The sequence below is a fragment of the Hippopotamus amphibius genome, chromosome 4 (genome assembly GCF_030028045.1).
Source record: "Hippopotamus amphibius kiboko isolate mHipAmp2 chromosome 4, mHipAmp2.hap2, whole genome shotgun sequence".
Classification (NCBI taxonomy): Eukaryota; Metazoa; Chordata; class Mammalia; order Artiodactyla; family Hippopotamidae; genus Hippopotamus; species Hippopotamus amphibius.
The window spans coordinates 74480453-74506050 of NC_080189.1; the positions used below are offsets into that span (position 1 = coordinate 74480453).

The following is a 25598-nucleotide window of genomic DNA, read 5'->3' on the forward strand; positions in this document are numbered from 1 at the left end:
ACTTGATAATCTAAAATATCATAGTTACTTTTAGTATATAAATATATGTTATACTATTAAAATATTACAACTGTTCTTAAAAATAGATGAAAAGAACTTGAAAACATGTGCTTTGTATAAATGTTTTAAATACCAAAAAACCAAACATGAATTACATGCATGTAAACACTTTCACACAACAATTTGTGTGGCGCCAACTGGCTAAGTTGTTTTTGTTTTTTTGCTTTTTAAATTTTGAGCTGCCTTATTTTCTTTGTAAAACTCTTTCTAGCAAGTTTGGGCTTTTTTGTTGATAGATTTGTTGAATTTCATTCAAAATTTGACCTTTATATTTTGAAAATTCTTATCACTTAAGCAGCCTGAATGCCTCTTAAAGTTTGAATGCCAAATGCCTGTCTCTGGGCAACTTGCATCACCCTTTCATAGCAGTCTCTTAAGCTCCTTTTCAATAAGGGAGCCCATGCACTGTTGGTGACTGAAGGTGAGTTTTGGATCTCACCTGGACATCTAACTTATGATTAGAAGGATATGAAATGAGAGAATCAAGTGTTTAGCTATGGTAAGCTAGGTATTGCCTGTACTGCTCAATAATTTTTCAGCCTATATGAAAATGGGAGTATGGTTTTAAAAGTAGGCAATTACTGTGTTCAATTAAATCATTAATATTCAGTTTCTGTAAGTGTCCATTGACTCACTGACTTTGAATGTTGGAAACTGTTCTTTCTTTGAAACTTTAAAAGGTTCTGTTCCTACTCAAGAGGGTAGAAAGATCTTTACTATGTTTTTTCAAAGGATATATTTGTCACTATATTGGAATTTGAAAAGCTGGAAAGACTTGAATTTGGCGGTACCAAGGGAGCAATTTTAAATGGACAAATCCACGAGATGAGTGAAGAATTTATGGACCTCTGTAAGATTTTTAAACAGAGCACATATGACCCATCTGATTGCAGTAACATGGTAATACTGAATCTTTGCATTTTCATTTCATAGAATCTTATTTTAAAGCTGGGAAGGGCAATAGATCACAGTGATAATAGGATGAAAGATGGGAAATGACTTGCCTGGAGTCTCTCATCTACTTAAGGGTAGATCACGGACCAGATCTACCAGGAGTTAGGACTTTGCATTTTCAGTTTAGAATATTGTAAACTGTTTCTAATATAACGGTGGACCTCAGTCTGAATTTGTTTCTTGTTGATGTATATTGAAAAGGAACTTTCTGTATTAACTCATTTTGATGTGATATTCTAATGTTCACGTAAGTTGTGTGTTTTTTATTTTAACCTTTTTTTGAGTCATGAGGTAAATTTTTCATCTACTTGAGTATTTAGTTTCACCTCATTCATTACATATATTATTAACATGTCTGTTGTCTCTTATTATTCTTTAGAGCTGTTTATAATTTCGTATTTTTAATCTCAGGAAAAAGAGGGAAGCTTTCAGGCTTAAGCTGCTCCTGTTTTCTGTCAGTGCCAGCTGCTTAGGAGCCAGGCAGTTCCCTGTGAGCATCCCTGCAGCTCTAGCATAAAGACAGCTTCACGTTAGTGGTTTTCCATGACGGTGAAGCCCAGGTACCAAAAAATGAAGATTAGCGCTCGCCCTCATTGTTTTATATGGATGTGAGTTTATTCACTATTATGTTTATATTTAGCCAAATAATTGACTCTTTGAAATGCACAGGTACAGTGTGTTAGCTTTGTAAGGACGTGGTTGGCAAACTTAATCCCTCTGAACTGTTGACAGCTTATGGGAAGTGGAGTGAATGGTAAGAAAGATATGGCTGTTGTGTGTCCTGCCAATTTGTGGAAAAGTAAGAGAAACTAGATCCATGGTGGTGAATAGCCTGAGCTTTCCCCCAAGCCTGGTAGGATGTCTGGCACCCGGCGGGCATTCAGTGAGTGTGGACAGAATGGGACTCTTGGGGTTTGATTTAGCGCTTCTGAGCAACTAAGCAGAGAAGCGTGAGCCCCCGTGTGCACAGGATCGTCAGGCGCATTTGAGTTGCAGGAGAGCCTTGATTTGCTCATGACTGCAAATCCTGGCAGGTTTTCAGTGTGCCAAGGCTGGAGGATGTCGCTTCCCTGGTAGTGCCAAAGGTCCTGAATTTATCCCTCTGTCTGCCCAAACCCTGCACAGTCACAAACATAGAAAACACACACACACACACACACATCTGCCTGGTATTTGTATTTAGTATAAAATGGGCAAGGCTTACCTTTGCTCTCCAGATCTGGGTTAGAGGCATCAGTAACCTGCCCTCGAAGTTCCCCTTCATCCTCCTATCTGATTACTGTATCCTGCCTTAGAATAGAATCTAAAAGCTCCTTGGCTTTGGTTATTCCTTGAAAGCAAAATGTGAATAAACTAAAAGTTCGCTCAATTGGTGTGCTTATGTCAAAGATGACCTTTGCTTTTTTTGAATATGTCTTGGTTATCAGTGTTCCTTCAGAATGTTGCAATGATTATATATTTTTGCTTAATAAGCTGTTCATTTGGGGGCTTTTTAGCTGAGTTTCACTGTGTTCTAGTTTTTATGATAAAATTAGCTGGTAATTTTTAGGAGATATTTTAGCAAACTACCTTCAAACTCGTATATACATACAGGTGTTTCCCCATGACAGTATCCCCATGACACATGCCCACCCCATGCCCTTCCTCTCCCACTGCACACCCCTCTCTGCATTCCCCAATGAATAGTGCTAATGAAACAGTCCAGTGTATCATGTCAGCCTTTCTGCTCTTTGATATGGAATGGTTTACATATGTTCCAGTAAATTAAAGAAACAGTGACTGGTAATTTGCTTTTAGAAATGCTGTTATTTATTTCACTCTCTTCATTAATCTCAGGCCTATCTGTCAGGCTTTGAGCCTTTATTGGGGTGGCAGAAGTTCTGCCACTATGGTCTATTTACAGAAGATGGGGATTTCTCAGGTGTGTCCAGAAAAGTGTTCTTGGGTTTCTCAGTTATTAATATTGAATATAAACATCACTTTAGGTATTTGCTTTGACTTCTTCCTGTGGGACTGTTTGAGATCTAGACAATTAGGGGGAGAGACTTGATTTCTAATTTTTTAATTGCAACATGTAACACTGTGCATATTTAAGGTGTACAACATGTTAATTTGATTCTTTTAAATATTTTAATAGCCATTGTAGTGATAATTAGCACCTCTATCACGTTGCATAATTATCCTTTCATTTTGGTAGTGGAAATCATTAAGTTGTAGTCTCTTAACAAGGTTGATGTTATTGACTATAGACAACGATGTTGTATTATATTGAACTTGATAAGAGACTTGCTTTCTTAATTGTTTGTATTCAACTGGTGGGCAGGTAATTTTAGGCTCAGCAGCTTGGTTTTACTGACATTCTGAGGTGTTGCTTGATTAAATAAAATTCCCCAGATAACTAAGCAAGGATGGTGGACATTCTTGAAAGTAAGCCCTTGGCTCCACTAGTGTCTGTTAATCAGAGTCCGTTAATATTTACTGAACAAGTGTTGGGTGCCGGGTATCACGCCAAACCTTTGTTCCTGCTTAATTCTCGCTATAACCCTGAGAGTGACCGCCCAGGCAGATGAGGGTAAGTGAATTACCTGAGATGACACAGTTCCCAGGGGGTGGGACAGAGATTCCAGTGCAGAACTCTCAACCTGCCACTTTTTTTTTTTTTGCTGTGCCACGTCAACTCTTTAGTGTTTATCTCCCTCCTTGCATCCTCATAGATGTGAAGGGGATATGCTCATCTGGGGCAGTTGGAGGAACTCACCTGAGGACCTGTGCCCTGAGCTGGAGTGATCCAAGATGCTTTGGCTCTTTTCCTTTTGCCCGCGGGTTTTTAGTAGGAAAGTTGATGCAGGTACCTAGACTGCCATTACTCCAGGAGCTAAAATTCATTTTAAAAGTAGTTATTAGTCTATACTAGCCTGTGTTCCAGTTTCTACAATTAGTTCTATGTTCTAGTCTCCTGAACTTTGTATTACTCTTTTGCTATTACAGTATGTAGCATTTACAAATTACAGCCACATAAATTTCTTATCAGTCCTCTACAGGATTTTCAGGTCTTGCCTGCTTACTTTTCAAGGTAAAATTTATTCTTTAAAAACATTACTTATTCTTTTGGAAAAGTAACATGCAAAATGCAAAAATGTAGTCCCCTTCTTCTCACTCCACTGCTTTTTCCCCTAGTCTTCCATTTTCCTTCCGCAAAGACATCTACCATTATGAGTTTGTTATATAATGTTCCAGTAATGTGTGGTGCATGTACTAGCATATATGTGTGTGTATGTGTTTTGAATTCTGTTTTTGCACACACACAAAATCATGTATACCTTTTGTCATTTAATATATTTTGGCAGTCACCCTGTATCACTGCAATAGCATTACCTACTTTTTAAAAAGTAATTGTATATTATTTGAATTTTTGTATTTTTAAAAATTACTTAAAGTAGTAGATATCATTGTTTAAAAGTTTACTTAGGAACTTCTGCTTCTGGGAAGAGGAATAGATGTACTTTTCCCCCTTCCTCTAAGTACAGCTACAATACTGGTCACTATATATAAAGGACACATAAGAAGACTCTGAAAGGTATAAAGAAGAAGGCAGATGGACCCAAAGGACAACATAGTGATGAGTTAGTTGAATATTCTTCTTGCCTGAAATAATCCAGACCTAGAGGTGAAGACACTGGCAAGCTGGAAACACCAATGGACACAGACATTGAAAACCCCAATTAAAGCCTGATCCCTCTCAAGAAAGGGACAGCCTGGCAAGACAGAAAACTTGTAGACCATAATCTCTCTAGTCCAGAAGAAACTGTTCCCTACCTTCATCCATGACAGCAAAGACTATGAGGAGACTAGACTTATACTCAGTCTGTAAAATGGTACCCCATCCAGTCCCCACCCTCACTAGGGTGGTGTCAGTGATGACCAAGTAGGGAGTGCTGATTTTCATCCTTGCTGACCTGTTATGAGCTCACTCTCTGTGATGTTAGTGGAGAATACATGAGAATCCTGAATTTCTTTCCTCACCCAGCAGCATCCTTTACCCCGCTAGGGTAGTATCAAAGGAAGCCTAGTAGAAAGTCAGTGCTTTCACCATAGCCAAGTGGTAACCAGGTCACCAGTACTATTACATCTGTGGAGGCCACATGGGAAACTGGAACACCCAGCCATAACAGGAACTCCCCATCCTTAGGTATTAATGGATGCCAAGTGGAGAAACTGGACTTCTGTCTCCACCTGACATTAAAGAGGCCAGAGCAGTATCAGAGAACGCTAGTGAAAACCAAAGGTTTAAATAAAATCCAAAGTCTCATAATATGAAACATTATATGAAAACATCCAGATTCAATAAAAAATTGCTCATTATACCAAGAACCAGGGAGATCTCAACTGAACAAAAAGAGACAGCTAATAGATACCAACCTTGAGATAAGACATGTTAGAATTATCTGACAGGTTTTATAGAGCCATACTAAAAATGCTTCAACAAGCAATTATCAACATAAACAAATAAAAAATAATCTCAGTAAAGAAATAGAAGATATAAAAAACACATTGGAATTTTAGAGCTGAAAAAAAACCCCTAAAACACAAAGCATAGTGATTGAGTTCAGTGGCAAGATGGAGTGACAGGAAAGAACCAGTGAACTGGAAGATGGAACAATAGAAAGCACTCAGTGTGAACAACAGAGAAGGTAGACTGAAAGAAAATGAGCAGAGCCTCAGACTTGTGAGATTGTAACAGATCTAGCACTAATGTCATCAAACTTGCAGAAAGAGAAGAGAAAGACCGTGAAGCTGGAAGTCTCAAAAAAATAGCTGGAAACTTCCTAAATTTGGCAAGAGACATAAATCTACAGATTCAAGAGGAAATTAGAAATCAGTAGCAGAAAGATAAACCCAGAGAAATCCATGCAAAGACACATCATAATTAAACTTCTAAAAACTGAAAGAAAAAATTTTGAAAGTAGTAAGAGAGAAAGGTCAGCTTACCTGAGGGGAAAAATGGTTTGAATGACCGTGGATTTCTTATCAGAAATAATGAAGGCCAGAAGGAAATGGCAAAATGTGTTTAAGTTCTAAAAGAAAACTGTTAACACAGAATTCTCTACCCCTTGAAAAATACCCTTTGAGAATAAGGGGGAAAATCAATAAATTCTTAGATGAAAAGAAAACTTAAGAGAATTTGTCACGAGTAGACTGACCCTAGAAGAATGGCTAAAGGAAGTTCTCAGTACAGAAAGGAAATGATAAGGGAACCTTGGGACACCAAGAAGAATATGGTAAGCAGAAATACGTGTAAGTACAGTAGAATTTCCTTCTCTTGGGTTTTCTAAGTTACATTTCATGGTGGCAGCAAAAATTATAACACTGTGGTCCTAAATGTATGTACAGGAAATATTTAAGACCATTATATTATAAATGGAAGAGAGTAAAGGGATCAGAATGGAGGGAAGGTTTTTTCTTTGTAAAACAATTGTGGTAAAATGTATTTTACATTAAATTTGCCATTTAAACCATTTGTGAGTGTACTATTCAGTGGCATGAAGTATATTCACAGTATTGTGCAACCATCACTGCTATCCACTTCCAGAACATTACATCATCCCAGACAAAACTTTATACCCATTAAATGATAACTCTTCATTAAATGATAACTCTTCATTACCCCCCGTTCTGAGTCCCTGGTAACATCTGTTCTACTTTCTCTCTCTATGAATTTGTTTATTTTAGGTACCTCATGAGTGGACTCATAAAATATTTCTTTTGTGTATGGCTTATTTTACTTAGCATAAGCCTTTAAGGGTCATCCATATTGTAGCATATGTCAGAATTTCATTCCTTTTTAAGGCTAAATATATTTTATATATATATATAATATATATAGAGAGAGCCTTTTTAAGGCTAAATATATTTTATATATATATATGGCTAAATATATTATATATATACTGCATTTTGTTCATTTATTGATGGATGTTTGGGTTGTGACCACCTTTTTGGCTGTTGTGAATATGTGCTATGAACATTGATGACTATCTGTGTGAATCCCTGCTTTCAATTCTTATGGCTACATACCTAGAATTAGAATTGCTGGATCGTATGGTAATTCTTTGTTCAACTGTTTGAGGAATTTTGAATCTGTTTTCCATAGTGGTTGAACTATTTTGTCTTCCAGTGTTATCACATCCTTATCAACACATTATTTTTCATTATTTTGGATAATAGCCATACTAGTGGCCATGAAGTAATATTTCATTGTAGTTTGATTTGCAGTCCCTAACGATTAGTGATGTTGATCATCATTTCTTGTGTTTATTGTCCATCTTTATGCCTTTGGAGAAATGTCTGTTCAAGTCTTTTACTTATTTTTGGATTGGGTTCTTTTGTTGTTGGGTTGTAGGAGTTTATATATTCTGGACATTAACCCCTTAGATATGTGACTTGAAAATACTTTCTTCCATTCCATGGGTTTCTTTTCACACCTGTGATAGTGTCCTTTGATACACAAAGTTTTAAATTTTGATGAAGTCAAATTTATCTTTTGTGGCCTACGCTTTCAGTGTCACATCCAAGAAATGATTGCCAAATCCAATCTTACGAAGATTTTCTCCAGTGTTTTCTTCTGAGAGTGTTATACTTTTAGCTCTTACATTTAGCTCTTTGATAAATACTGAGTTAATTTTTGTATATCTTGTAAAGTAAGGATCCAACTTTGTTGTTCATAACTAATGTATAGAAGTGCAAATGATTTTTACATGTTGATTTTGCATCCTGCAACTTTGCTGAATTTATTACCTCTAATAGTTTATTTTCTTGATGCAGAGTCTTTAGAGTTTTTTAATGTATAAAAAATCATGTCATCTATTTAGAGAGATAATTTTACTTATTCCTTTTTAGATTGAATGCCTTTTATTTCTTTTTCTCACCTAATTGCTCTAGCTAGTGCTTCCCATGCTATGTTGAATAGAAGTGGTGGAAGTGGCACATCCTTGTTTTGTTCCTGATCATGGGGAAAACTGTTAGTCTTTGACCATTGAGTATGATGTTAGCTGTGGGTTCTTCATAGATGGCCTATATCATGTTGAGGAAGTTTCCTTCCATTTCTAGTTTATGGAGTGTTTGTTTTTTTTTTAATCATTAAAAGGTGTTGAATTTTGTCATTTTTTTTCCTGCATCAATTGAGATGATCATGTGGTCTTTTCGCTTCATTCTATTAACGTGGTGTATTACCATTGATTTTCATTTGCCACACTTGCATTCTGGGAATAAATCCACTTGGTCATGGTGTATGATGCTTTTAATATGCTGCTGAAAAAAAATATGCTGCTGGATTCTGTTTGCTAGTTTTTGTTGAAAGCATTTGTATCATTATTTATAAGGGATAGCAGTCTGTAGTAGTATTGTGCTTTATTTGGCTTTGCTATCAGGGCAATATTTGCCTCATAGGATGAGTTAGGAAGTGTTCCCTCTTCAATTTTTTGGAAGAGTTTGAGAAGGATTTGTGTTAACACTTACTTAAATGTTTGCTGGTGTTTACCAGTAAGCCATCTGGTCCTAGGCTTTTTTTTTTTTTTTTATTGTTGGAAGGTTTTTGATGCTGATTAAGTCTCCATACTAGTTATAGGCCTATTTAGTTATTCTGTTCCTTCACGATTCAGTCTTGGTATGTTGTGTGTTTCTATGAATTTGTACATCTGTGTTATATAATTTGCTATATAGTTATTCATAGAACAGTTATAAATAATCCTTTTTATTTCTGTAAAATTGGTAGTAATTATGCAGATTTCATTTTAGTAATTAGAATCTCTCTTTTCTTTAGTCAGTCTAGCTAAGTGTCAATTTCACTTTTTTTTTCAAAGAACAAACTTTTTGGTTTTGTTGATTTTCTCTATTATTCTGTTTATTTCATTTATCTCCAGTCTAATCTTGATTTTTTTCACCTTCTGCTAGCTTTGGAATTAGTTTGCTCTTTTTCAGCTCATGTAAGGTGTACAGTTAAGTTATTCATATGAGATCCTTCTTTTTTAATGTATGTGTTCACAGTGATAAAATTTCCCTCTCAACACTGCTTCTGATGCATTCCCTAAGTTTGGATATGTTAAGTTTTTTCCCATTGGTCTCGAGGTATTCTTAATTTCCCAGGTGATTTCTTCTTTGATTTGCTGGTTGTGGGAGGTAAGACTTTATACTTTATTGAACTGATGAAAGATGGCAATATTAGACAGTGATAACTGATATATATATAATGTAACATCTAGAGCAATATAGAGACACTTAAAATACTATAGCTATATCAAATATAATTCTAAAAAAAAGTTCAAATAATTAGAATTTCAGAAAAAGAAGCAAAACACAGAAGAAATGGGAAAAAAATAAAATGGCAGACTTAAGCCCGAACATAGTAATAATTACACTAAATGTAAATGGTGTAAATGCACCAATACAAAGACGGAGATTAACAGGGTGGATTAAAAAACATGGCCCAACTATATGCTTTCTTTCAGAAACTCACTTCAAATATAGTGATATATGCAGTTTAAAACTTAACAGAAAGAGATATCATACAAACAGTAATCAAAGGAAAGCAGTAATGGCTATATAAATATTAGATAAAGTAAACTTCATAGCAGGAAAAAAAGAATACCAGGAAGGGACAATATATAATGATAAACAGGTAAATTTATCAAGAAGATATAGCAATCCTAGATGTATGCACCAAACAACAAAACAGCAGAATGTGATTCAAAAACTGAGAACTGATAAGAAAAATAGACAAATCCACAATTCTAGTTGGAGACTTCAATACTTCCTTCTCAGCAATTGAAAGAACAAGTAGATGAGATATCAGTAAGGATATAAAAGAACTCAATATCATCAACCAAGAGGATCTAATTGATATTTATAAAACACTCCATGCCACAACAACAGAATTCACATTCTTTTCCAGTGCTTGTGAAACATGTACCATAATATGCCATATCCTGGGCCATAACACAAACCTCAAAAAACTTACAAGATATGAAATCATATGGAGTATGTTCTTTGATGACAGTGGATTCAAACTAGAAATCAATAATGGAAACCTCACAGGAAAATCTCTAAGTACTTAGAAACTAAAGATCACATTTCTAAATATTTCATAAATCAAAGAAGTAGTCTCAAGGCAAATAAAATATAGAGAACTGAATGAAAATGAAAATACAGTATATCAAAATTTGTGGGAACAGATAAAGCAGTTTTGAGGGAAGTTTGTAGCACTAAATGTACACGTTAAAAAAGAGGAAAATCTCAAATCAAGAATCTGTTTCCACCCTAAGAACCTAACAAAAAAGGAGAGCAAATAGATACAAATCAATTTGAAAGAAGGAAATAATCAGAAGGAAAGAGCAGAAATCAATGAAATTGAAAACAAAGAGAGGAAAATATATGAAACTAAGATTCTTTGAAAAGACAAACCTCTGTCAAGACTACAAAGAAAAAAGATAAATTACCAACATCAGGAGTAAAAGAGCTACAATTATATCTTCTGAAGATACCAACCGAATAATGGAGAATACCAAAAAACAAAAGAATAACCTCTACACATAAATTTGATAACTTAGATGAAATAAACCAATTCCTCAAAAAATTAGAACTACCACAACTCACCCAATATGAAATAAATATTTTAAATTGAGATATAATTGACATGTAACATTGTATTAGTTTTAGGTGTACAACATAATTGAACATATTTGTACCATTTTTCTATATTCTGCATATATGTGTTAATATATGATATTTGTTTTTCTCTCTCTGACTCACTTCGCTCTGTATGACAGTCTCTACATACATATTTAGACATAATGCTATTGCACACTTAATAGGCTACAGTGTAGTGTAAACATAACTTTTATATGCACTGGGAAACCAAAAAATTCATGTGACTTGCTTTATTGTGATAACCACTTCATTTCAGTGGTCTGGAACCAAACCTTCAATGTCACCAAAGTGTACTTGTGACACCAGTTCTACACCATCTCTTCCAGAAATACAGAGAAGTGAACACTTCCCAATTTGTTTTATAAAGCTAGTAGTTTTTACTCTGCTACCAAAGCCAGATAAGACAATGCAAAATAGCAAATAGTGTAAGCTGTTATCCCTCATTAAGTATAGATATAAAAATCCTTAAATTATCAGCAAATAGAATTCCACAGTGTACAAAAAGAATTCTACACCATGTCCAAATAGGGTTTGTTCTTGGGATGCAAGACTGATTCAATATTTGAAAATCAGTGTAATCCCAATATTAATAGGTGAAAGAAGAAAAACATCATGATTGTGTTAATTGATGCATTAAATTTAAAAAATGTTATTGGAATATAATTTTACAATATTGTGTTTCAGGTGTACGGCGAAGTGAATCAGTTATACACATACACATGTGTGTATATATATATATGTGTGTGTATATATATATATCCATTCTTTTTCAGATTCTTTTCCCATATAGGTTATTATTGAGTAGACGTCCCTGTGCCATACAGTAGGTCCTTATTAGTTATCTGTTTTATATATAGTGGTGTGTATATGTCAATCCTAATCTCCTAATTTATCACTTTCCCCCACGTTTCCCCTTTGGTAAAAAGTTTGATTTCGAGATCTCTGAGTCTGTTTCTGATCTGTAAATAAGTTCATTTGTATCTTTTTTTTTTTCCATGTTGCACAGTATGCAAGATCTTAGTTCCCCCACCAGGGATCAAACCTGTGCCCCCTGCAGTGGAAGCACAGAGTCCTAACCACTGGACTGCCAGGATATTCCCTATTTGTATCGTTTTTATTAGATTCCACATATAAGTGATATCATATGATATTTGTCTTTCTCTGACTTCACTTAGTATGATGATATCCAGGTCCATCCATGTTGTTGCAAATGGCATTATTTCATTCTTTTCTATGATTGAGTAATATTCCATCATATATATGTGCCACATCTTTATCCATTGCTCTGCCAATGGATATTTAGGTTGTTTCCATGTCTTGGCCATTGTAAATAGTGCTGCAGTGATCATTGGGGTGCATGTATATTTTTGAATTGTGGTTTTCTCTAGGTATATGGCCAGGAATGGGGTTGCTGGATCATATGGTAGCTCTATTTTTAGTTTTTTAAGGAACCTCTATACTGTTCTGCATAGTGGCTGTACCAATTTACATTCCCACTGACAGTGTAGGAGAGTTGCCTTTTCTCCACACCCTCTCTAGCATTTATTGTTTATAGATTTTTTTGATGATGGCCATTCGACTGGTATGAGGTGAGACCTCATTGCAGTTTTGATTTGCATTTCTCTAATAATTAATGATGTTGAGCATCTTTTCACGTGCTTTTTGGCCATCTGTATGTCTTCTTTGGAGAAATGTCTATTTAGATCTTCTGCCCACTTTTTGACTGGGTTGTTTGTTTTTTCTGATATAGCACTGTATGAGCTCTTTGTATATTTTGGAGATTAATCCCTTGTTGGTTGCTTGCAAATATTTTCTCCCATTCTGAGGGTTGTGTTTTTGTTTTGTTTATGGTTTCCTTTGCTGTGCAAAAGCTTTTAACTTTCATTATATCCCATTTGTTTATTTTTGCTTTTATTTTCATTACTCTAGGAGGTAGATTCAAGAAGATACTGCTGTGATTTATGTCAGAGAGTGTTCTGCCTATGTTTTCCTCTAAGAGTTTTATAGTTTCTGGCCTTACATTTAGGTCCTTAATCCATTTTGAGTGTATTTTTGTGTGTGGTGTTTAGGGAGTGTTCTAATTTCATTCTTTTACATGTAGCTGGCCAGTTCTCCCAGCACCACTTATTGAAGAGGCTGTCTTTTCTCCATGGTATATTTTTGCCTCCTTTGTGATAATTTAGTAATTTAAAAACTTAGATGCATTAAATTTTTAACTGAATTCACCATCCATTCATAATAAAAATTCTGAGAAATAGGAATAGAGGGGACCTTCCTCAAATTGATAAAGAGCATCTACCAACAGCCTTAAAGGACGTTACACATAATGGAAAGGACAAACACATAGCATATATGCGGCTGCCTCCTCAGCGTCTCCACTTAAATATTTAATAGACATCACCAACGTGCAAAACTGAACCCCCGCTTTACCTCTTCCCATGCCTATCCTTCCTTGTCTTCTCCAACTCATTAAATAGTCTATATACTACTTCAGAACTTTGAAGTCATCCATGATCTTGCTCTTTTCTCACAATAAACATCAATTTCTGTCAGATAAACCCTGAAAATATATGCAGATCTCATCTCTGACCCGGGTTATTGCATTTGCTCCTAAACCTCTCCTTCAGCCCCCGTCTTGGCTCCATCAGTATCTATTCTTCACACAGCAACTTGATTGCCTTTTAGGAGCTAAATCAGACCATAGCATTTCTCTAGCTAAAGCTTCAAAATTTCCCATGTCACTAATAAGGGCAATTTTGGAGTTTTTAGAATATAGAAAAAATGGTTCTGAGTAAAACCAGTGTATTGTTTAATCTTCAGTAAGTATTGAGAAACAGCTATATGCTGGGAACCTCGTTAAATATTGACACTGTCTCTGTGAAAAGAAACTTGGCCACTATGCTCATAGTTTAAAATCCAGGGGGAGAATCCAGGTAGGCACTTATACAGTGTGCTTAGTGCTAGGGTATTAAAAGTATAGAAAGCTATGGGAGCATTTGTGAAGGGCCCCTTTCCAGAGGAGGAGAAAGGGAAACTGAGATAATACCTGAAAGATAAATGGAACTGAAAAATAAATAGAAAAGAAGCAGGTGAGAAGAAGATGAAAAGAAAGTGATTAGAAGAAAATTGTATTCCACACAGAGAGAGAATGAGTATGATAAGGCAGGTGTGGCTAGATCCTAGCGTGTGGAAGGGGGAGAGGTACTGGAATAGTTGGCAGCAGCAAGTAGGGTCCAGATTACAGAGGGCTTATAGGTGAGGCTAAGACTTGGAGACTTTACCCTAAGAAATTAAGGATTCTGAATTGAGATAATGGAGGGTTATGAGTACAAGAGTGACATAAGATTTCTATTTTAGAAAGCTTATTTAGATTGCAGTTTGGAGAAGGGTGGGAGAGATGAGATTAAAAGCAAAGAGAGTAGTTAGTAAACGGTTAACAGAAACCCGGCTAAGTGATAAGGGCTCTCTGGATGAGGGTGATGACTGGACTAGTGGAGAATAGGTAGTTAGGAGAGAACATGGACAGCAGTTGACTGAGAGAGGAAGAAGTCAGAGAGACTGCCAACGTTTCTGTTAGGGTTTGTAGAATGAGGAGTGGCTTTACAGAGAGGGTGATGAGTTCAGATTTGTATAAAATAAATTTGAATTACCTATGGGACTTCCTAGGCGAGAAGTCCTATCGGCAGATCTGAATTCAGGGTGAATGACAAGAGGTTAGGAGTGAGATGAGTCATGGAAGTGAGTGTTCCCTCCCTGAGATATTATTTGCTAATTGTTCCGATAATGTTTGAGGATCTTAAGCTGTATGTTCTTTGTTGCTGCACTGAGAAGTGGGGTAAGTTGGGCTTGTTAAAACTTGTTGGGCATTTGTGTTTACTTTTAAAAGTCAGTGATCCTTGAATGAAGAGACCATTTGGCCCAAATTCAAAAGTGGAGGCTTCCTCTTGATGCTAAATATGACATTGCTGTATATGACACATAGTGCTCTAAAACTTTGCCGTTACACTGTTTTATAGTATATGTTAAATTCAGCATACAGTGCATTCCTTCACAGAAACATCCAAAATCATGATTGGAGTGTCGGCTCTGGAGCCGGCTTACCTGGCTTTGAATCCGGGCGCTGCCATTAACTGGTGGCATAATTGTGGGCATTAAACTTCTCCGAGTTTACTTTGTTGCCTACAAAATGAGAAAAATATTACCTACATCATAGGTTGTTAGAACTGAGGTAATCATGTAAAGCATTTAGAACAGAATTGAATAAATGTTAGCTGTCATTATTATTACTGTTATTATTATTAATAGGTGGAGGCTCAGTTTACGGAGGTAACAAAGGACTTCTTTATGTTAAGTGTGTGGCATGCACTCCTGGGGCGGTTTGGCTGGGAAACCCAAAGTGTTTTCTGAATTTCTGGGACTTCACTGAAGACTGAATTGTAATGCTGTGCAGATGAAGGTTATTCTTTCACTGTTTCATTCTTTGTAATTACGGGAGTGGGTGGTTATGTATTAGGAGGAAACTGGGGGTTGTTAACTGCATATTAATAAGAAACTGGGAAAATGGGAAGAGTATTATGTTTTGTCTGTGTTGCTAATGATGCTTTCTTACAGACAGACCTGTGGATTTTAGTTCTCACTTGAATAAATAGTGTTTCCTGGCAGGGCTGCTGCTCCATGAAAAGCAAAATAAAAAACTTCCTGATTAAACTTATAGGTATACTAAAGTTATAATGAGACAAGATTATTTTTTTCCCTTTTTTTCTGAAAAGCTTTGCTTTTTCATTTATAATCAAAATAGTATGGAGAAGGATGGACTGATAGGCCAAAATACTGATGTTGGGGTCTGAGCCAGTGAAAAGGATTGTGGAAACGTGAACTGACTGTGCTGAATGTTCAGTGCTCCTATAAGGCTGCCACTTGAACAGTTAGCCAGATACAGCTCTTTCTCTGTCTTTCCTGGAATCCTGCTATGAAAAATAAATTCATTCACAGGGAGAGACAGAGAGGTGTCACACTTTTGTGATTGATATTTTCACCGTTGGATTCTTTCCTGTGAATTAATATTTTATTTTAAATTTTATAGGAGTTTGAAAGTGATTATGTCATGTTTAAGTCCAAAACTTTGGATTTTGACAGAAGGCTTGGGACGGTTCTTTGTGAAGCTTTCTTTAACTGCAATGGTCTGGAAGCTGCATTTAAGGTTAGTTTTGAAGAAGTTATCAGAAAAAAATGTTTTACTAATGAATAATTTAAGATATTGGATGAAAAGAGGGAATACATTCCTTTCTGATCCAGGTAAACTATTAACTAGTCATATTATCTTCATATTCAGTTCATTGAATTATTATATAAATTTTGAATAATGCACTAATGAATAACAAAGATTGCTTTGGACAGGGTCAGTTTTAGGACACTTAACTTGATCTTGGCTTCCTAGTGTGTGGAAGCTTTTCCCCCTTCACAGCTCCCTCCCAGAGGGGCATGTCTCCTTGGGATTCCTTTGTCTCTTTTTTCCCTTTTTTTTTTCTTTTGCAGGGATTTTCTTGCCTTTTTAGAAGTTTGAGGTCCCCTGCCAGCGTTCAGAAGGTGCTCTGTAGGAGCTTTTCCACATGTAGATGTATTTTTGATGTATTTGTGGGGAGGAAGGTGATCTCCACGTCTTACTCCTCCGCCATCTTCCTGTCTCCCTCCTTTGCTTGAATTTATTGTTTTAGCTTTCATTACCTTTAGAGCAAGTTTGGCATGGCCTGTGAAGTATTGATTCAAAATTAAGCCACAGTGAAAAGTAAAAAATATCTGTTAACTCAAGAATTTCTTTTTATTTTTTTTGCCATTGTTTACATAGGTTGGGTTCACCTGCCCACTTTATTAATCTGACTGAAGTAAATAGCAATTTATATACGGTTCTCCATCAGGCATAAGACACCATCGATTATCAAACATACCATTGTTTATCGACAAAGGAAAATGCTGCCAAAAAATTATGGTGCTGTTGATAATATAACATAGTCTAGTTTCAGAGGTATTAAAACATGAAAGAATCGTCATATAGTTGATGAAATACAATATAGATGTATGAATAGTTACAGAGAAGAAAAACATCTTGAGAGTCTTCCCAAAGGGAAGGCTTGTAACGTGGGGAATTGGGGCACCGTGTGAAACTTGCTTGTCAGAGGAGAGAATTGCAAGTCAAGTGTAAACTTAGATGACACCCCCAAAGAGGAATGAGGCCTCCGTGTCAGCAGAAACACAGCTAGAGAATCATGGACACAATTCATTGAAGATGGCAGTGCAAAACAATATAACAGACGCAGACTTTGTCGAAGATACTTGTTTGATTTTGATCTTAAAATTCAAATCAAGGGGACATATGGTGGTTAAGTGCTAGAGTCTTCTGCCTCCATCAAGCGTTTTAACAGAGAAATCACGAGGCTCAAATATAGTTCTCAAGAGTCCTTGGATGAAACTGAGATGCTGCCAGCTGAAATACGTAGCCCGTTTTTATAAAATAACACCACCTGTAATCCCGTCTCTCAGAAATTACTATATTTAATACTGCCACTCCTTTTCTTTGATTAGATATGCATACATATTTCTCTTTGCGAAAAATGACATATTCTGGTCCTTGTAATCTTTTTGTAACCTTCTCAGGAAGCAATGAATCATAAATACTTTTCTTTTATAACAGAATTCAACAGTATTATTTTTAGCAGCTACGTAGTAGTCTGTCATATTCTGTTACTAGACCTACTTTCATGCTTTTAGAAATGACTGCAAGAAAAAATGTAGAAGGAAGTCTCAATTACAGAGGCTGCTACCTTTTCTAATTCAGATCTCTCCTTCCCCTTCTCACAACCACTCATATGGATTCTATTTTAGTACATGCCAGTTATTTTTTTCTAAACAATTTTATCTCTTTATTGTCATGTATTGTTTCTTTACTATTCCACGTGTTTGTACCTTGTCTACTGAAAAATACAGCATGAGATGCAGCCCTTATAAGTTCTCCAGGGGTAGGACATCATCTTAGAGTTTTTGTTATATGTAGATCACCTTTTGCAACGCCTTGTATAAAGCAGGCACTTAATAGCTGTGACATTAGGAGGGCTGACTGGTTGTCAGAGTCCTGAAGTGACATTCGGATGAAGAAATTGCAGCAAGAGTCGTGGCAGAAGGAAAAAATTACAGGGTTGTGTATTTAGGGAGAAAATGATTTCTACCACAGGTACAAGATGATGAACTCTGACCAGTTACTGCTGTGTCCTGGGGAATAAATACTTGCAGACCGTTCTCTGAAGACCACAATTCAGTACCTGCTCTTGGCAGAGACATGAACAGGAAGGGCCCTGGAACCAAACAGTATAAAACTGTGGCTCAGACCTCACAGCGTTGGCACTCAAAAATTAAAATAAAACAAAATGCTGATGGTTGGTTTTCTAAAATTTACAGTGTCTCTACATGAAGGGAGACTTAAGTATATAAGACAAGTGTCTAGGAAAGTCTTTAGATGAAATAATAAAAAACTAGAAAATTGTGAAGTGTATATGGTTCAGGTGGCAACAGATTAAAAAAATCTTTGAAAGAGACAAACCTAGCAAAAATTTAAATATTACATAATGAAACTGAGAAATAGAAGAAAATCAAGGGAAACCTTACAGATCTCTAATGGGATATTTAGGAAGGAATCAATCTTGAATCTTTTGAGGTTGATATGAAGGACAATGTCTGTACTCTTCATAAAAAAAAAAGCTCTTAGTTCCAATGTGACAAGGAAACCAGAAGTTCAAATGACCTTTATTCTCATCCTGGAGGATAATTTTTATGTACCTGTGATGTTGAAAAATTAAGGTAATATATACTGCTTAAAAGGTTAAGACTTTTTACTACTACTTTCTGGCTTTACAACCTCCCCAAAGAATATTTTCTCTCTGTGTTTCCTATTTTAGACTTGGAGTTAAGTCCCATTAAGTATATCAGGTGGGCAAAATGGGATGTGGCTGGAAGCTCTTGGTATTATTTCAGTTGTGGTTGACATGATAAGGGTTTGAAAGAGAATGTTGGGAAATAAATGTGTTTCCTTACTGTAGTTAGAGTCCACTTCTTTGTGAAAGCTGTGAGGCAATGTTTACTTCAGAATGTTAACATAAAGTCCAAACTTAACAAAACAGTGGTTGTAAGAAGAGAGTTAATACTTTGCATTTTGCCTTGTAGCAGCTAACCAAGTAGATTTTAAATATTTAGTAGTTTCTACAGTGGTTATTTTTAATTGAAGTATAGTTGATTTACAATGTCGTGTTAGTTTCATGTGGTCAGCAAAGTGATTAACACATATATACACACACATATATATATATACACATACATAGATATATTCTTTTTCAGATTCTTTTCTCTTACAGATTATTACAAGGTATTGAGTATAGTTTCCTGTGCTATACAGTAGGTCACTGTTGGTTACCTATTTTATATATAGAAATCTGTATATGTTAATCCCAAACTCCTAATTTGTCCCTCCCCATCCCCTTTCCTCTTTGGTAACCATAAGTTTGTTTTCTGTGTCTGTGAGTCTATTTCTGTTTTGTAAATAAGTTCATTGGTATCATTTTTTGGATTCCACATATAAGTGATATCAAGTGATACTTGTCTCTGTCTGACTTCATTTAGTATGATAATCTCCAGGTTCATCCATGTTGCGGCAAATAGCATTTTCTTTCTTTCTTTCTTTTTTTTTTTTTTGCTGAGTAGTATTCCATTGTATATATGTACCACATCTTCTTTATCCATTTATCTATCAATGGACATTTAGGTTGCTTCCATGTCTTGGCTTTTGTAAACAGTGCTGCAGTGAGCATTGGGGTGCATAGGTCTTTTTGAATTTGAGTTTTCTCTGGATATATGCCCAGGAGTGGGATTGCTGAATCATATGGCAACTCTATTTTTAGTATTTTAAGGAACCTCCATACTGTTCTCCATAGTGGCTGCACCAATTTACATTCCCACCAACAGTTCTATAGTAGTTATAATTGATATTACCAGAAAAAAAGCCAGCATGTGTTTATCTAAACTGGCCTCTAAGATATGGTTAGATTTATATTTCAGTTTGTATAAATTTTTCCTTGTGTTGATTTTTTCAATGAGTAAAGTTTTTGGAAATGTTTACATAATGTTTACAGTGGGGCTGCTTTTTTAATAAAAAACATTTGGGGGAACACCATTAGTTTCCTAAGGGGAAGAACAAAGCTCCATCTTTTGCCATGTCACATCACTAACAAGGCACAAACCTTGGTGTATCGTTTTCTGCCACCTTAATGATATTTAGTTATTTTGAGGAGATATTTCCTTTTATTTCAAAGAAAATATCTGCAGAACAGGCCTAATAAGTAACATTTTCTGAAGCCCACACAGAGTAAGTAAATAACAAAAGAACAACTTTAAATGGCACTTGGCTGATGAGAGGCCACACAAGGCAGCAGAGGCTCTGGTGCTAGACTGCCCAGTGTCAATGTCAAATGCCAACTCTGCACTACCTGTGAAAACTAGGGCAAGTTATCCCCTGCCCATAACTCAGTTTCCTTATCTGGAGCATGTGATTATAACAGCATTTTTAACACCCTTAAAATATAGTGCCTGGCACCTAGTAAGCATTCTATAAACATTGCTTTTACAGAAATATGTATTTTAATTACATTATTTTGCTTGCAAAGAAAGCTGTCTCACACTGATGCACAGAAGAACGCCTGTGGAGCAGAAAACAAGACAGGAGGGCGATAGGAATCCAAGATTAGGCTCAGCAGACAGCGAAACTTTGTGGAAACTGGTGGTCAGAGTTAGTTTGAGATCTAAGGGCTCCATGACCGAGCAGGAGGAGGTGTAGACTACATTGCTCTGCTTGCTGCTCATGTGATCGTGTTTTAGTTCACGTCTGCTTTCTCTGTCCCCTTACTTAGTGGCTTCCTCTGCTTGCTACTACAGTTGACCCTTGAACAATGCTGTCCCCTGTGTAGTTGAAAATCAGTGTTTAAATTTTGGCTCCCCCAAAACTTAACTAACAGTAGTTTACTGTTGACTGGAAGCCTTACCAATAACGAGTGGTCGATTAATACATATTTTGTATGTTATATGTATTGTATAGTGTATTCTTACAATAAAGTAAGCTAGAGAAAAGAAAATGTTATTAAGAAAATAATAAGGAAGAGAAAACACATTTACAAGACTGTACTCTGTTGATACCGTGAATTTTTGTCATCTGTATAAGATGAATCATCAGTACCTACATCAATATTGCCTTGCATAATACAAAACACTGTCGATCTTATATATGTTACTAACACTAGACATAAAGAAATGAAAAATTAACGTGAAAAAGAAATTTATATTTACAGGTATAATGATTCATGCATTGGTAAAAAGCAGCAATATGATTGCTTTAGGGTAGCCTAGTGTAGTCGATAGGCTTGTTTCACAGGAGCCTAGCTGATATAATAGTGAATGAATCATTATAAAATTTTTATGGCATAGAGTATTATAGTTATATTCATAATATAATATTGGAAACATTATTTAAAAAACTGTGATGATAGGCTGATGTTCAGTTTCTCCAATTATGAGAAAAAGGCATACTGTATGACAGTGTAATTTTTTTGGAACAGTAAGAAAACTAACACATTAATTTTTTAAAACAGTGAGAAAACTAACACATTAATTTTATTTTAAATAACACCATATATCTATGTAAGGATAGACTCGTATCTACATATATTTATTTTTCTTAAATTTTTTGATATTTCTTGGCAACATGGTTCATCTGAAAGTCTTCAAATTGTAGCAGATTTCAAAAAAATTTTCCAATGTATTTGTTGAAAAAGTTTTGTGTAAAAGTGGACCCATACAGTTCAAGCTTGCTTTGTTCAAGGGTCAACTGTAGTTTCTTTTCACTCATAAATTTTACTGGCATTGATTTTCAGCCTGCCATGCCCTGTTCTTTTTCCGAGAGAGAATCTAATTATCTCAAGGCATTGGTTTCAACCAGGACTTTGACACTGAAGGAACTGTCCGCCTGTGGGGTAGCTGTCCTCGGAACAGGTCACCACTGCTGCCCCAGCTGCTGTGTTGGGGGTGACTTGGTCCTGTGGTACAAAACATGGCTGGCCACAGGCAGGACAGTCACTGTGACTGATGCTTCTGGTATAACTATTTTTTAATAATTTATTTTATTGAAGTATAGTTGATTTACAATGTTGTGTTATTTTGTGCTGTACAGCAAAGTGATTCAGTTATACACGTATATATATATATTTTTCATTTTCTTCCCCATTGTGGTTTATCACAGGATAACAGTATAATTGTAAACGTGTGACCTAGAGGTCCTTGATATGGATATTCTTATTCTAAAGAGTATATGTGTAGGAGGGAAGAGCAAATAACAAGTACACAATCTTGCTTCTGTTCTTAAATCTGCGAAGCATCTTCTACAACGTTTTCTGGTGCCCCGCAGGAACTAGTGGCGTTGGCTGTCATCAGGGATTGCTAACAGATAGTGGTTCGTTTCTGACTCCTCATTTTCTGCTGAGGAAGGGAAACTGCTTTACATTTAGAATTTGCTTTATTGGATGTATAGAAATTTTAGTGAGATGCTAAAATGTTTTCAATTTGGGGACATTGCAGGATACTTGCAGGGACTTACATTTTTGCTCTGTATCTAGTCAGTAGGAGGTTTAATGGGGGAAATAGTGAACTGAGTATTTGTATTAAAAACCTGTGGTGGTTAACCTTTCTTTCACTTTGATTTTTACAGCTTTTGACCGTATTTGGGAATTTTCTTGAGAAACCAGTTGTCATGGAAATTTTCAGCCCACATTACAGCACAATTGTGCACATGTTCAGTGTGGAGTTGGATATGTGTAAGCAATTGTATGATGAACATGTGAAACAGGTGAGTGGGGAATAAAGTCTGGCACATTCATGGTAACATATTGTGGGTCAGGGTATCAAGTAGAACTATATTGAATGATACCTAAAGATGAGACACAGGCACTAAAATTTTTATGCCTTTATTTAATTGATTTCCTATGGATATGAAGAACCTGATTTAGGACAATAACTCTTCTACTAATCAAGTTACTTAGCACATATGTTTTATATATTCGTACTGTAAATGTACCAAAATTGCTTACAAGGTTGGAGTGTACTCTGATTAAATGTTTCGTTTCTTCCTCTTCACCACAATATCAATTTGCAGATTGAACAAGGAAATGTAGTTCTTAACAAGAATATGCCATTCACCTCAGGAAATATCAAATGGGCTAAAGAGGTCCTTGACCGACTTCAAATGTTTTGGTCAAACTTTGCATCTCTCCATTATCTGTAAGTAGTTAGGCTTCCTTCATAGTGACATTATCCCTGTGACACAGGCAATTTTTATATAGGGTAGTGAGCTGTTCATTTTGGCACTTAAAGGGCCATTGCCTTACCTAACTCTTGTCATTGCCTGGCCTCATTGAGAGGGATTTATCCCCATGGTTTTGGAATACGTTTACTAGGACTTAGAGCTTCATATATTTCCATGTTGTTAGGCCTTTTTTTCTTTTCACTTTTCCATTTCACCCACAATATGTTGATAGGTTTTGGTTATTGTTTTTCCTTTCTCCAATAACTAGCACTCCTTTTATTTTGCAGATTTTTGTACCTTTCTCTTTTCTTTATAGGAATTGATAACTTGTTGCTGTTTGCATTTAGTAAAATGTTTGGAGTTCCATTTATTTCATATCTATATCTTTTAAGGCAAAGACTATGCAGAAGCATTATTTGGCCTTTATTGATTTTCTTCCTGATTTTTATAGTGTAGTTTGTTATTGCTGTTGTATATTATATTGTTGTAAAGTAGCTAAGCTGAAATCTAGCTAATGTACAGAAAAGTAGAAAAATCATATTCCTACAGGTTCTTGGAAAGTCCTGATGATGCCTTGGTTTATCAGAAGTATGTTGAGATGACAACTTTGCTAGACCAATTTGAAAATCGTATCTATAATGAATGGAAGAGTAATGTGGATGAAATCTGTGAATTCAATTTGAATCAACCCTTGGTTAAATTCAGTGCCGTAAGTGGTCTTCTCAGTGTCAACTTTGACCCAAAGGTAGGGGTTTGATATTTTAAAAAAGTTTTATAGAGGCCTATTTTATTATAAGAATATTACTGATACCTCCAGTCATTTGTATTTTATTTTGGGAAAATGTCAGTGCTATGAGGTTTATAACTAAAAACAACTTCTAGTAGGTCTTTGTTTTAGGGATTTGCTTACCAAATTCTATATTAATTATTTCTTATTTTGTCTTGTAATTATTTATTTGCCACACCTACTATAGTGGATAATGAATTGCTTGAGAATAGGGTTCACTGCATTTCATCTTTGTGTTTTGTGTGTCTAACATAGTGTCAGGCACTTAGTAACATTTAATAAATGTTAGCTCAATTGAATAGAATCATTAGTCTTTGATCAGATGTTTTCTGGCTTATATTTTCTTGCCCTGTCTCATATTGGCAGTCCAACTGTATGCCTAGGAATTGGGAAAGTTAGCCTCACTAAGTTTAATAGTCACAGTCTGTACCCAAATTCTGATTTGGTCCCCTTAGAAATTACAAAGAATAGCATTACCTAATTTTTCTTACTAACCTCAGGACATGTACATAAATACATGACCTGGAGAATTGAGGATTAGCTCTACCTTCTGATTTCATAAAACCAATTTATAGAAACTGAATTCTTGAGTTGTTTTAGGGATAATCCCTACGATTCTATCTGAAGGGATTATAAACACACAAAATATATTGTACTCGTTAACCTATGGAGTGACAACCTAAGGAAGTCAACTGGTTTACCTTCTAAAGCATATCGTGTGGTCCTTTCCTCAGAAACTGTGACTTAGGGCTATGGTCAGTTCTGCTACAACAAGACATGCATTCCTAAAAATCACTGCTCTATGCCAGGTTGCGCACTAAAAAGTACATTGCTGATGGGGAAAATGAAGGTTAGGGTACAGTGCTCAAAAACTTTGTCAGTGATACATTTAAAAGATAAGTCAGACAGAAAGACAAATACTCTATGATATCACTTATATGTTGACTCCAAGAAATACAACAAACTAGTAAATATGACAAAAAGAAGCAGACTCACAGATACAGAAAACGGACTAGTGGTTACTACTGGGGAGAGGGAAGGGGAGGCGCGACGTAGGGGTAGGGGATTAAAAGGTACAAATTATTAGGTATAAAACAAGCTACAAGGATATATTATTGTACAACATGGGGAATATAGCAAATATTTTATAATAACTATAAATGGAGTATAACCTTTAAAAATTGTGAATCACTGTATTGTACACCTGTAGCTTACATAATATTGAACAGCAACTACACTCCAATTAAAAAATAACAGTGAAAACAGAAAAACAAAAGAACCTAGGAAAAACAGTAGCATAGTTTTATACATTTTAAATTGTAAAGTAATATATAGATACTCCAATGAATATGGCACTTTCCCTTGACCAAGCCCTGATGTTTGCTCAGGGAAGTGAGTTATGACTTGTGCATTACTGTGAAGTGGTAGAAGGAGGGTCATTTGAAACCAGACAAAAAGTTGTACCGCTGGAAGCGGGTGGGCTGGCTCATCATGCACCTGTGAGCGGAGTTACCTGGTGGATGTTTGTGGTGTGTGCACGTGTGCATATGGGAATTTTGCACATTCCTAAGCCTTTTGGTTCAGTTGGGTGCAGTTTTTAGTATTTACCTAGTGTTTCTTGCTGATGAAACTGCAGATAAGCAAAGACAAAACTTGTGGCATGCTCAGATTCCTCCCTCATATAAAATCACGTTGTGTTTTTGAAAC

The 25598-nt window shown here is 35.8% G+C and overlaps 1 protein-coding gene across 1 annotated transcript in view; it reads left to right on the plus strand.

Annotated features, from left to right (window-relative positions):
* The window catches only part of DNAH11 (dynein axonemal heavy chain 11), a 315727-nt gene that overhangs the window by 21134 nt on the left and 268995 nt on the right, over positions 1-25598 (plus strand). The window contains 5 exon segments of the mRNA XM_057731719.1: positions 793-960; positions 15800-15916; positions 22511-22648; positions 22955-23079; positions 23654-23849. Of these exon segments, the coding sequence (XP_057587702.1) occupies positions 793-960; positions 15800-15916; positions 22511-22648; positions 22955-23079; positions 23654-23849 (744 nt within the window).